The sequence below is a fragment of the Mya arenaria genome, chromosome 14 (assembly GCF_026914265.1).
Source record: "Mya arenaria isolate MELC-2E11 chromosome 14, ASM2691426v1".
Lineage (NCBI taxonomy): Eukaryota > Metazoa > Mollusca > Bivalvia > Myida > Myidae > Mya > Mya arenaria.
In genome coordinates, this window is record NC_069135.1 from 4,026,904 (window position 1) to 4,041,134 (window position 14,231).

The following is a 14,231-nucleotide window of genomic DNA, read 5'->3' on the forward strand; positions in this document are numbered from 1 at the left end:
AACGAGACTTACCCTGGTTAAGTCGACGACGTCTGATTTTGATCATGTGAGTGTAAAAATATCTGATGGGTTTATATTAATGATCCTATACAGTATAAAAGATATGGGTGATTCATCATTCATTTCAAATCTGCAGAAAAAATCACAATTATACCAGTAGGAAATGATTCACTTGAACTGCAAACATGTTTAAAAGACATTATTCAAAACTTGCCATTGGTAATAATATGCTTATTGTTACACTGTCTCCCAATATCGCTTGTTTTTCCAAATTTCGCGCTAATGCAACTTCCGTAATAGCACGTGATCTATTTATTTACCCACGTGATGAGACTGACTTCCGGCGACTTGAGAGTGAAAAACAAAGACGATTACTGATGGAAGAGAAGCGTCCATCAGGCCGGTAATATATATTTGTTGACGCTTTGTTCAACGATTATATTAATTTGTATCATGCATTTAGTTTTTAACGCGAGTGTTTGCCATTTTTGCTTATTCTAATAATTTCTTGGCAGTCGCATTCGTACCCAATGTATTTCGTTCGCGTTTTTCATTATGTTTTCAATTATCGATTGTATCATGTTACAAGCCAGTCTGGCATGTTTGTTATTTCATTTTACCTATGATTCTACGTATCGATATCTACTGAATTGATTGTTGTTTTCATATTTCAAACTGAAGTCTTGTTTAAAGAAAAGTATTTTTCAAAACATTTGATAAATGACCACTAGCAGAGAATTGTAGTTGTTCGTGGTGTTTATGCTGTTTTCTGACAGGTATACACAAGTGCCTAAACCCCATAAAGGCTTTGATTATGTGAATGTTTTCTCATTTAAATGATATTGGGTGTTTGATTGATAAGTGATCAGATTTTACATTGCTAAAGAAGTAGAAAAAACAACAACATTTTAGAAGGTGATAGTGAGTTGTACTCAGCTAAATTTTCCAAGTAGAAAAAGGTGGACGTGAATGACCATTTGCAAGGAAATTCCTAACTTTACTCATTGATGTTTCAATTGTAAATGGGGAACACTGCGTGTATGTGAGGTAATTCACCAGTCAATTGTAGCCTCGGCCCCCTAGGTCCGGGGGTATACCAGGGATAGCCACTCTGCTATTTAGGCCTAGCTGAAGCACCAAAGTAATTAGAACATGCACATATATAGTATATTTATATTTTTTATTGCACTTTTTGGAAATTGCATAATTTACTTTTCATAAACTGTACAATAATTTTTTAAGAAGTTGCAGGTTGTTGCGCTTGACTCATCTTACATGTGGGGTGTAAGACAGGTTTTTCCACATGACCAGAACCACTTTTCTTGCATACATGTTTTTCCAGTAATGTGTTGGAAAAACTCATCTTACACCCCCCATGTAAGATGAGTCACGCGCAACAACGTGCCACTTCTTGTTTCTTTTATTGTATGGTTTATGAAAAGTATATTATGCAATTTCAATAAAACAGATTAAAAAATATAAGTATACAATACTTTCAATTAAAATTGAAAATAAATAATCGTATAAGCGCCGATAGTGATTTAAAATTACTGCGCTTTATGACGTCAGTACACAACGTCGCACACGCTTTTTGGTGAACTGTACAAAAGTGTGTTTTCTACATCAATTTTTCCACAAATTTATAATTTAAGGTATGCAAGAAAAAATATCAATCATGTTTTTCCGGTCGGGATCGAAAAATCCGACCCTCGGGCACGCTGCGTGACTGGTAACTCGGCAAGCCTCATTACCGTCTAACGCACGTGCCCTCTGGTCGGATTTTTCTATCCGTACCGGAAACACATGATAGATACTTATAGTCCAGTATGTAAGAAATAGTTTATCTTTAAATTTAGCTTATTTTATCACCTTACAAAATAATCCCAAGTTCCAGGGAATAGCAGGGACTTTGATCCCGGACCTGCAGGGAAAAACTGCTGGTAAAATTCCTGCCAAATGCTCCCGCACCCCGGGGACTAGCTACAAGATTCAAGAATGAACGATCAGAGATACTTCTTTATTTTATTATTTTGACATTTCTTATGAATCCCTGTATCTTGAGTCTGCCAAAGTAAAGAAAATCGTCAAAAGACTCGTTGATGGCCATTTAGGTGGACTACCCAGGGACATTCTAGGTAAAAGCCCAATCCCCGGCGTGAAAACAAAACTACCGTTTTTACCCAGCACTGTGGGGCAACCTGGAAGGTAAAAACACAGCCCATTTTTCCTTGGTATTCCCCCCCCCACACCCACACCCCAACGCCGACTTGGGGGGCCATGGTTACAATTGACTGGTGCATAATTTTGTCATTTTTTTTTTTTTCAACTTTTGGAATTGTATTGAAACAAACATGCGATATTTTTTCATTTTTTGGCAATTGGTAGGTAGCCTTATCTCGGCCCCCATTATATAGGGTTTTAAACCATGATTTGATTTGGTCCTCTTTGCAAGCAGTTTTCTTCAGCTGAATTATCAACAAACTGTACACTTATTAGAATAAGTATGAACAAAAGTATGGACATTATGATTTTCAGATCGAAACGGCCTAGCAAACCTCCAGAAGATGGCAGTTGGGACTGCAGTGTATGTACCTACAAGAACTCAGTGGAAGCATACAAGTGTGAGATGTGTGACGTACGCAAGGGAACATCCACCAGGTAAACACAAAACGTCTCAGAATGATTAATTTACTGCCTGCCTGAAATGCAGGGCCTGAAAACATCAAGCTGATCAAATCTATCCTGGGTCAAAAGAAATTGAAGCACTTTAGTCACTATTGTCAGCAAACCTGGTACATTATTCTGTTTACATTACAATGGTATTGTGGAATTCTATTTTTCTAGCAAAATGTCCCACAGTACTCAATGTCGCAGTGCGTAAAAGTGAACCTGGATATTCAACTATATTCAATCACATACCTGGATATCTGTCAATATTCAAGCGTTATAGAGAACCTGTATATCTGACTAGGTTCAAGCGTAAAAGTATACTTTTATATACGACTATATTTAAGCGTAATAGAGTACCTGGATATACGACTATGTTCAAGCCTAATAGTGTACCTGGATATCAGACTAGGTTCAAGCCTAATAGTGTACCTGGATATCCGACTAGATTCAAGCCTAATAATGTACATGGATATCCCACTATATTCAAGCGCAATAGAGTACCTGGATACCTGACTAGGTTCAAGCGTAATAGAGTACCTTGATATCCGACTAGGTTCAAGCCTAATAGTGTACTTGGATATCCGACTATATTCAAGCGCAATAGAGTACCTGGATACCTGACTAGGCTCAAGCGCAATAGAGTACCTGGATATCTGACTAGGTTCAAGCGTAAAAGTATACTTTTATATACGACTATATTTAAGCGTAATAGAGTACCTGGATATCCGACTATGTTCAAGCCTAATAGTGTACCTGGATATCCGACTAGATTCAAGACTAATAGTGTACATGGATATCCGACTATATTCAAGCGTAATAGAGTACCTGGATATCCGACTAGGTTCAAGCGTAATAGAGTACCTGGATATCCGACTAGATTCAAGCCTAATAGTGTACCTGGATATCCGACTATATTCAAGCGCAATAGAGTACCTGGATACCCGACTAGGTTCAAGCGCAATAGAGTACCTGGATATCCGACTAGGTTCAAGCCTAATAGTGTACTTGGATATCTGACTAGGTTCAAGCCTAATAGTGTACATGGATATTCGACTAGGTTCAAGCCTAATAGTGTACATGGATATCCGACTATATTCAAGCGCAATAGAGTACCTGGATACCCAACTAGGTTCAAGCGTAATAGAGTACCTGGATATCTGACTAGGATCAAGCCTAATAGTGTACTTGGATATTCGACTAGGTTCAAGCCTAATAGTGTACATGGATATCCGACTATATTCAAGCGCAATAGAGTACCTGGATACCCAACTAGGTTCAAGCGTAATAGAGTACCTGGATATCCGACTAGGTTCAAGCCTAATAGTGTACTTGGATATTGGACTAGGTTCAAGCCTAATAGTGTACATGGATATCCGACTATATTCAAGCGCAATAGAGTACCTGGATACCCGACTAGGTTCAAGCGTAATAGAGTACCTGGATATCTGACTAGGATCAAGCATAATAGTGTGCCTGGATATCTGACTAGGATCAAGCATAAAAGTGTACATAGATATCCATTTAGGTTTAAGCTTAAAACAGTATCAGGATATCCGACTAGGTTTAAGCATAATAGTGTACTTGGATTTCTGACTAGATTCAAGCGTAGTAGTGGGGTTTTAGGACAGGGTTGAACTTCTGCAGAAAAGGGACAGGGTGCTAAGGGTAAAATGGCATATTGAATCTGACAGTGAAGAACTTAAACGTTATGTTAGAAATTGTGTTAAATTGCGGTAATATTAGGTTTCAACTGCCAGTTATTTAAAATGTGTACGTATTTATAATATAATAACAAGTTTTAGCCAATATAAAAAAAATACTTAACAGTCTTGAGCATTTAATTCTATGAAGGCAGAAAAGGGTACCAATGAGGGTCTTGATGAGAACAGAAAGGTGCTACTAAAAAAGGACAGGGTTCAGCACACTTCCATAACTCTTCAGCTAAAACCCTAATAGAAGTGTACGTGGATATTGGACTAGGTTCAAGTGTAGTAGTATACGTGGATATCCGGACTAGGTTCAAGTGTAGTAGTGTACGTGGATATCCGGACTAGGTTCAAGTGTAGTAGTGTACGTGGATATCGGACTAGGTTCAAGTGTAGTATTGTACGTGGATATCGCACTAGGTTCAAGTGTAGTATTGTACGTGGATATCGGACTAGGTTCAAGTGTAGTAGTGTACGTGGATATCGGACTAGGTTCAAGTGTAGTAGTGTACGTGGATATCGGACTAGGTTCAAGTGTAGTAGTGTACGTGGATATCGGACTAGGTTCAAGTGTAGTAGTGTACGTGGATATCTGACTAGGTTCAAGTGTAGTAGTGTACGTGGATATCGGACTAGGTTCAAGTGTAGTAGTGTACTTGGATATCGGACTAGGTTCAAGTGTAGTAGTGTACGTGGATATCGGACTAGGTTCAAGTGTAGTAGTGTACGTGGATATCGGACTAGGTTCAAGTGTAGTAGTGTACCTGGATATCGGACTAGGTTCAAGTGTAGTAGTGTACGTGGATATCTGACTAGGTTCAAGTGTAGTAGTGTACGTTGATATCGGACTAGGTTCAAGTGTAGTAGTGTACGTGGATATCTGACTAGGTTCAAGTGTAGTATTGTACGTGGATATCGGACTAGGTTCAAGTGTAGTAGTGTACGTGGATATCGGACTAGGTTCAAGTGTAGTATTGTACGTGGATATCGGACTAGGTTCAAGTGTAGTAGTGTACGTTGATATCTGACTAGGTTCAAGTGTAGTAGTGTACGTGGATATCCAGACTAGGTTCAAGTGTAGTAGTGTATGTGGATATCCTATAAGGTTCAAGTGTAGTAGTGTACCTGGATATCCGACTAGGTTCAAGTAAAGAAGTGTACCTGGATATCCGACTAGGTTCATGCATAGAAGTATATCCGGATATCCCACTTGTTTCAAGCGTAATAGTGTACCTGGATATTGGACTAGGTTCAATTCCATCAGACTAGGACTTATTTTAGCCCTGTATGGAATAAAACTGTACAGAACTTCAAACTTCTTACAAGTATTTTACATTGACTTCATAACTTTTTTTTTATTTCATATCATTTAATTTATATTGAAACATAACATTGACATTCTTGGTGTCCTTCAGATATCTTTGACATTAAGAATCTGTTAAGAATCGTCATAAAAAAATACATTTCATTCATCGAATCCAGCTGACTAACAATTATTTTATAGGATGACAAGTGTCAGATTCTTTTTATTTCGGTAAAAAATGAAAGTATAGATCTTTTCACCTGTTCTGAAGATGAACTGAATACAATCACCTTTAGAGCAAAGCTATCCATGCAACATGCATTGCAGAAATGTAGTACCAGGAAAAATTTAAAACAAAATGTATATAAATTATGATTGTTTTAATTTTGTTAGAAATATAATGGATATTGAAATTATATTCAGTAAGAGTCACAGCATGAACAACATACTTTTAGCTAAATTTGCTTTCTTTTAAATGGTGACCTCACAACTGGTTAGATGATGTCATTACTTTGTAATATTTTCATGAAGACATTTATAAATTTAACAAAATATATAAAGAAAAGGCTTTAATCTTTAAAATTTAAATTCCAACTTATTGTGAAGAAATTGACAAACATCAATAATTATGTTGTTTTTTTCATAAAATCTTGAACAAATATCACATTTTCCTCACATGATTTAAATTGAAAATTTGAACTACTTTATTAAAAGAATTTTAATCATAAAACAAAATAAGAACTAAGCGTTTAACCTGCTGGATTATTATTAATTCAGCAATTATATTGCTTGCAAACCAAGAAACATGCAGAGTGATATTGTTACACATGTGTAATGCAGAAAAACATGTGATGGTTATATTTAACTTGACGCAATGTCTAGCAAGCAATATCTCTAAAAAAAAAAGAGTTTCTAGTTATAAATTTGAAAGATTTTAAAGGCCATTTTATTAAGAGTACCATTCATATGACATTTGAATTCAATTTGCTATCATTTCTGCTTAACAGGTTCTTAGAATATTTTAGGACTAAAACAAGATGAATCAGCTCACCTTGCGGATATAAAATTCTGTTAATATTCTTTTCTTAGTTTCTACAGCTGCTAACTGCTTTACCACAAAAGTTAGACATGTAAGGCATAAATATATACAGGAAGCCTCCTCATGACAGATGTATCATTATTACCGTACAACCATTCGAGGACAAAGTAATGTCTGGAATACTGCATGTCCATGAAGCAAATTCAGAAATTAAGTGAAATACTGTTATTTTTGTATAAAATGAATTATTAACGATCTTATCTGTCTGTGAAAAAATCATAAACCAGAATAAGATTTCAAATTTTCTTATGGTTTGAATGTAATAATCTCCAAGAACATGTTTCGCCATATTTGGTGTATAAAATAAGTATGATTATTGTTTTTTTTACACTCCATTTCAAATAAGTAGTTTATTATTGGACCATATAATTTTTTGAGTATTTTAATATGAACAGGATTTCCAATCCATATACAGTCGAAACCTGTTTGCTTTATATTCCAGGGACCGGCTAAAATACTTCCAGTCTCGAGAATACTACTGACTATGTATTTTTCTTTGACATGTTAAAGAAAGACTTGTTTTCCTCGTTTGATATTTTCTACATTTTCACCGCAAGAAAAGAGTATTTATTTGACATTGTTAATGTACATACATTGTATAATTAGCAACATGACACACTCGATACTATAAAAATTTAATTTGACTTTTGTTGGCGCAATAAAAATATCTATGGGGAAACAATAAACAGGCGTTGTTTAGGCGGTAGTTCGAAAACCAGCGGTTAGTAAAGGGTGAAGCTTTGTCCAGACCATTATTCCTTCTTTTTGCATATAAAATATACAAACGCTGGATCGAAACCTAAATAAGTTGAGGAGTCGAGTATCATTGCGGGTCCCGAATATAAAAATCATGCGCAAAACCTTATGGCAAAGTGAACTGATGACATTTAACTAAATACATATAAGACATTTCATTACAGACTAAAATGGGTCATTTGAAACATTGGATCACTCAAGGTTTTAGCTTGGGTGATCCAACATCCTCTAAAGATTGCAGTTTTACTGACCTTAAATCAACTTTACATCCTGAGACATTGTTTTCTTACAGGAAACCGCGGCTAAACCAGCAATTGGTGGCTCAGCAGGTGGCCCAACAGTATGCGGTTCCATTGTCCCCCCGTCCCCTGGGCCTGGCCCGGTTCACATTGCCCGATGACAGTGACCCTGTATACCAGATACTACTCCTCGTACAATCAGTGTGTGTGTTGTCAGTGATCATGACAGGTCAGTGTTGCATTAGTCAGTGTTGCAATTGTCAGTGATCATGACAGGTCAGTGTACAGTTGTCAGTGATCATTACAGGTCAGTGTTGCTTTAGTTAGTGATCATGACAGGTCAGTGTTGCGGTAGTCAGTGATCAAGACAGGTCAATGTTACAGTAGTCAGTGATCATGACAGGTCAGTGTTGCATTAGTCAGTGTTGCAATTGTCAGTGATCATGACAGGTCAGTGTTGCGGTAGTCAGTGATCATGACAGGTCAGTGTTGCATTAATCAGTGATCATGACAGGTCAGTGTTGCAGTTGTCAGTGATCATGACAGGTCAGGTTGCGTTGTCAGTGATCATGACAGGTCAGTGTTGCAGTTGTCAGTGATCATGACAGGTCAGTGTTGCGGTAGTCAGTGACCATTACAGGCCAGTGTTGCAGTTGTTAGTGATTTATGATAGGTCAGTGTTGCATTAGTCGTGATCATGACATGTCAGTGTTGTGGTAGTGAGTGATCATGACAGGTCGTGGTTACAGTTGTCAGTGATCATGACAGGTCAGGTGTTGCAGTTGTCAGTGATCATGACAGGTCAGTGTTGCATTAGTAAGTAATCATGACAGGTCAGTGTTGCGGTAGTCAGTGACCATTACAGGTCAGTGTTGCAGTTGTTAGTTGATATCATGATCATCAGGTGCATTTAGTCAGTGCATCAGATCAGACACAGGTCAGTGTTGCGGTAGTCAGTGATCATGACAGATCAGTATTGTAGTATCCAGTAATCATGACAGGTCAATGTTGCGGTAGTCAGTGATCATGACAGATCAGTATTGCAGTATCCAGTGATCATGAGAGGTCAGTGTTGCAGAAGTCAATAATCATGACAGGTCAGTGTTGCGGTAGTCAGTGATCATTACAGGTCAGTGTTTCAGAAGTCAGTGGTCATGACAGGTCAGTGTTGCAGAAGTCAGTGATCATGACAGGTCAGTGTTGCAGTAGTCAGTGATCATGACAGGTCATTGTTGTGGTAGTGAGTGATCATAACAGGTCAGTGTTGCAGTAGTCAGTGATCATTACAGGTCATTGTTGTGGTAGTGAGTGATCATGACAGGTCAGTGTTGCAGTAGTCAGTGATCATGACAGGTCATTGTTGAGATAATTGGTTATCATGACAGGTCAGTGTTGCAGTATCCAGTGATCATGACAGCTCAGTGTTGCGGAAGTCAGTGATCATGACAGGTCAGTGTTGCAGTATCCAGTGATCATGACAGCTCAGTGTTGCAGTAGTCAGTGATCATAACAGGTCAGTGTTGCAGTATCCAGTGATCATGACAGCTCAGTGTTGCAGTAGTCAGTGATCATGACAGGTCAGTGTTGTGGTAGTGAGTGATCATAACAGGTCAGTGTTGCAGTAGACAGTCATCTTGACAGGTCAGTGTTGCATTTGTAAGTGATCATGACAGGTCAGTGTTGCGATAGTCAGTGATCATGACAGGTCAGTGTTGCGGACGTCAGTGATAATGATCCTTTTAGCTCATCTATTCGAAGAATAAGGAGAGCTATACTACTCACCCAAGCACTGGCTTCGGCGTCACACCTTGGTTAAGGTTTTGCATGTAAGCACCTTTAAGTCATTATATCAGTAAATACATCATTTATTGCATTGGAACTTTGGATATGTATTCCTTACTATCAAACCTACTGAATTAATGAAGTTAGATAACACTTATTTGAATATAAAGCAAATCATGGGCCTTTATTATTTGACTAAGAAATTCTGGTTAAGGTTTTGCATGTAAGCACACATAGGTTAATATCTCAGCAACTACGTGGTGTATTGCATTGAGACTTTAAACAATGCTACTCAACCACCACACCTACTTGAATGACCAAGTAAGGTAACTGTATTTTACAAATAATGGCCCTTTATTATTGGAAATTCTGGTTAAAATTTTGCATATAACCACATTTATGTTAATATCTCAGCAAATACATAATGTATTGCATTAATATCTAATCTAACAGTAATCCATGCAGGTTTCCCCAAAACTTTTCAATCCTTACTCTGAAAAGTGGCAGAATAGTCGAGCACGCTGTCTCTGTGACAGCTCTTGTTTGTGTTTTGGGGATTTAGGAAAGATGACTCTTATTATATATAACAATCAATGAAAGGTTTGACAGCAAGAGAGATATTGGCATTTAATTAGTATTAATTACTAATCCCTGTAATTAAAGAACATTATTCTCTCAATTTTTGGTTGAATTTGACTATTAACTTTTATTTTAAAGCTTCATTGATACTTTTTTTTATTAAAACTGGGAATATATATCCAAAAAGCCATGTGAATAAAACTTGAAAGCCTGTTTTTCTATACAACCACAAAATTGAGTCATTAATATTCTCTTGGCCAAAATGAAATCTAAATGATTAAATAAACATGACAGGTTTGAGCCACCAGCACCACCACCTAAACCAGTATTGAAGAAGGAGAAAAGTGCAACAGCACCAGCCGAGCCGCCCACTAACTTGAGTAAGATAGAGAAGGGAGAAAAATCAAGCTTCAACAAAAATACACTACACAAGATGAACAAATCAAACAAGACAAAGACAAGGTAGTCATTCTTTAAACTTCATTTATTATTATGATATCTTATTATGATATAACTGATTGAAGGAGTAATTATAAGAGGAGTAAAACCAAAATAAGGGCAATACGGAGCTGGCATGGTTTGTTCAAATGTTGTTTACTATGTATAAATGTTTTTGAAAACAACAACAACAATAAAATAATTGCTTAAAGCTACTCTATAAACATCATTTGGAATGATTGGTAAAGCCCCAAAATGGGCAAATACATTATTTCAGCAAAACAAGGGTAAAATTGTCTTAATGAGCTAGTATTATCATTTTACACGATAAAAATAATAGTTTGTTGTTGTCTCCGCTGAGGACCAGTTTAGAAAAAGCGCATAATGGTTTCCCAGTTAACAGTTTTTATATTTAGCATGTAAACATCATGTGATTGTACTGATACATATACCGACGCTATTTTTAAATTAATTGGGATTTATGTGGTAGGCAAACCCAGTCAATTTTGAATTGGAAAAATATGCAAAAAATTGCGAAAGATACATTGTGTCATAAACAATGTGATACATCAATAATAAGATTTAATTAAGGATTGATCATATTTTTTTCTTGCATTTTTGCTGTATGAACATAGTAGGGCATGTGAGCAAATTCCATGAAGTGTGCTAGCCCTTCTTAGTCATTTGCTTGCTTGCCCTACTGTGATCATACAGCATAAATGTAAAAAAAAATGCCATGAATAGTTCTATTTAAAAAAAATATTCTTTATGATTAAAAATCTTCTGCAATTGAGTATTTGTTCTTAAAGAAATGTAACTGACAACATCAGTTGTATAAAAGCATAGCTGATTTTTGTAGCGTCAAATTTCATTGGTTAAATGAAGTCGCGCTAATCCAATAGAAGCACAAAATTGAAATAATCAATGATGCCATAACTCCTTGTGAGTTATACAATGTAAAGGTCGGCTTTTATCTATAGAGAGGACTAAGTGAATATAAATATTGCGTGGTACACACTGAAATCAGTTTTGACAATTTTCTTTTTTTCTTGCAATTGTATCATGTGGTGTCTAGTCCCTTTAACAGTCATGGGAATCTTTCTCCCACCTCAGATAAGTAGATCCCATAATTTAACAATGCTAGAAATTCTTATCTTGCCCAGGGTATGGAACTCCTTTTTAATGGTCGCCGCAAAGTAATTACCTCCCTTGTTGAAAACTGTCGTCTGTAGCATCATGGAAACCTTGTCTTATGGCAATTTTTAGAACACTGATTAATTATTTCTCGCTTCAAATGTTACCATAAAACAGTTTTCACACACATATCAATACCCAATTATTTTCACTAAGCACAAAAGAGTTCCAGCAAAAAAATACATTTTTACTTAATTTTGTTTAACTGAGGTGGGAGAAAAAGCATCTACCATAGCCGCTCGTGTAAGATAGGTTCATCCCGACCCGAGCGCAGGGTGTTTTGTGGAAACTCAGTAAACCTCGTTTCTGCAAAACACCCTGCGCTCGGGTCAGAATGAACCTATCTTACACTCTTGGCCATGGAAGATACTTATAATCTTACATTTGATTTCTTTTACTCTACAAGTGTTTTTTTTTTATGGAATATTGAAGTTGCTTTCAACTTGACTTTTTATTTAATAAGATACATGTGAACATGTAATAACAACAGTTAACTCTGTTTATTGCCGATATAATTTTACAAATATTCTTTTAGAATTTAAGAGATAAGTTTTAATTCCATTTCTTCTTGTTAATGGCTAACATATTGTGTTACAGCGTACGTGGGCTATATGCTGACACTGGCAAAAGCATACATTTACTTGACAGTAGTTTCATGTCACTTATTTTATATTTATAATCTAACTGAAATCATATACCAAGTTGTTACTCATGATAAAGACAATTTCTTTTATTCATGTTTTAAAGGTTGATTACCTTTATTTAACCAGTTTTGTGGTCATGACCAATCCTTATGTAGTGCTTTGTGGTTGCCATAGAGACCAATGTATTAATGTACTATTATAATACAACAGATGTTTATGGTGTCATTCCAGACCTCCAAGATTGAAAAATGTAGATGGCGATAGCGGATCACAGATGGCGGTTACTGTAGACGATGTGACTGTCATTATAACTGAGAATCTGCCGAAGCGTATAAAGTTATCAACAGACATTTCTAAACATTCTGATATAAGTGATTCCTCCTCTAATGCAAGCAATGACATTGTGGAAGAACGGCTTTTGAGTGACAATCATGGGTGAATGGTTCACAGTCCAAGGTTGTGAAATGGTTTGGACCCTGTTGTTGGTAGTGACATTTAAATGAATGATGAAGTGAGAGTAAAGTGACATGATGCTAAAATCAGATTACACCCACCCTTGGTAATTTACACATGTTGAACAGAAGAATCCATTAAATCCAATTTTACATTTATTTGTTTGTCCAATTGGTTTAACTGATAGAAATATTTACATCATGTCAAATAGGCGTCATCAAATCAGGGCAAGTCAGCTTCATCAAATGTAGGCAACTTGGCATCATCAAATCAAGGCAACTTGCATCATCCATTCATGGCAACTAGACATCACATCAAATTGTTGCCAACAGAGCAATACATCTCCAGCGCATTTGGACCTGTATATTGTACAGTGTATCTTGTTGAATGCTCATTGGATATTTGTGCCAGTTAGAAAATATGCTTGGTGTAAGTTCTCTGTGTTAAAAATGAGATATATTATGAATTTTTAATAAACATTTAACATTTTTTCCTTTGATGTTTTTCGGTTAAATCTTGTTATTTTCACTGCTGTTATATCCTTTTTTTATAATTTCACTGCTCCAATAGATTTTGGTTCCCATTTTGCTTAACAACAGCAACATGATGAACAACTCCTACGCAGCGATGTCTGGTGTTTTTAAATGGTTAAGTTACGCTTTTAGGATCAAGCCTATGTGTATGTCAAATATGTGCATGATAGCACTTAAATGTGCCAGTAGACTAATAATTGCCATTGCACTTAATCGAGTGAAACCAAGGTGTACAATACACTTTAAAAAATTACATCCGGGCGTAAAATACACTTCCGGTAAAAATTTGTCTGCAGCTCTGGTTGTGTTTCTCACACTATTCTCTTATTAATGAAAATTAACATTTTTCTAAAATTTTAGCATTAAAGAAACAGAAATGTTGAACTCTATAGTGTACATGCAATGATATCAAATTTAATTCAATGAAAATTATTGCTTTCTTCATCACTTAATAAAAAAACAAACATCCTGCACTGATATACTACTGTAATAAACTAAGCAAAATGTGCATGTTAATCAGTAAAAGAAGGCACAATCAATCATCATTGTGCCATTTTGTGCTGCCCCAACAGCAGCTTCAGTCAGTGTCAACACGAGTTGCATTGTCACTGCATTGTTCTTGCCAGCATAATTTAAAGCTACAATATAATTGGTAGACAGAAGTGGAACTAATATAAACTACATGAATGGAAGCTTTGCATGTTATGAGCCCTCCCCTTTGTTAGTTAGTTCAGCGTGATATTTCTATGTATATGCCCAGTCGCTGATGTGTGTGAAATCTATTGACAAGCCAAAGACGTTGTACTGGATTTGAAATTCACATGTAGGGTCGGGG

General features: G+C 36.4%; 1 protein-coding gene across 1 annotated transcript; it reads left to right on the forward strand.

Moving 5' to 3' along the window:
* Positions 1 to 324: 324 nt before the first annotated feature.
* On the forward strand, positions 325 to 13,355 carry LOC128215793 (RING1 and YY1-binding protein-like). Its single transcript, XM_052922392.1, is given in 5 exon segments — positions 325 to 403; positions 2,536 to 2,658; positions 7,827 to 7,951; positions 10,392 to 10,596; positions 12,642 to 13,355. Coding segments are annotated over 5 exon segments (687 nt in total). The 5' UTR covers positions 325 to 377; the 3' UTR covers positions 12,850 to 13,355.
* The last annotated feature ends 876 nt before the right edge of the window (positions 13,356 to 14,231 follow it).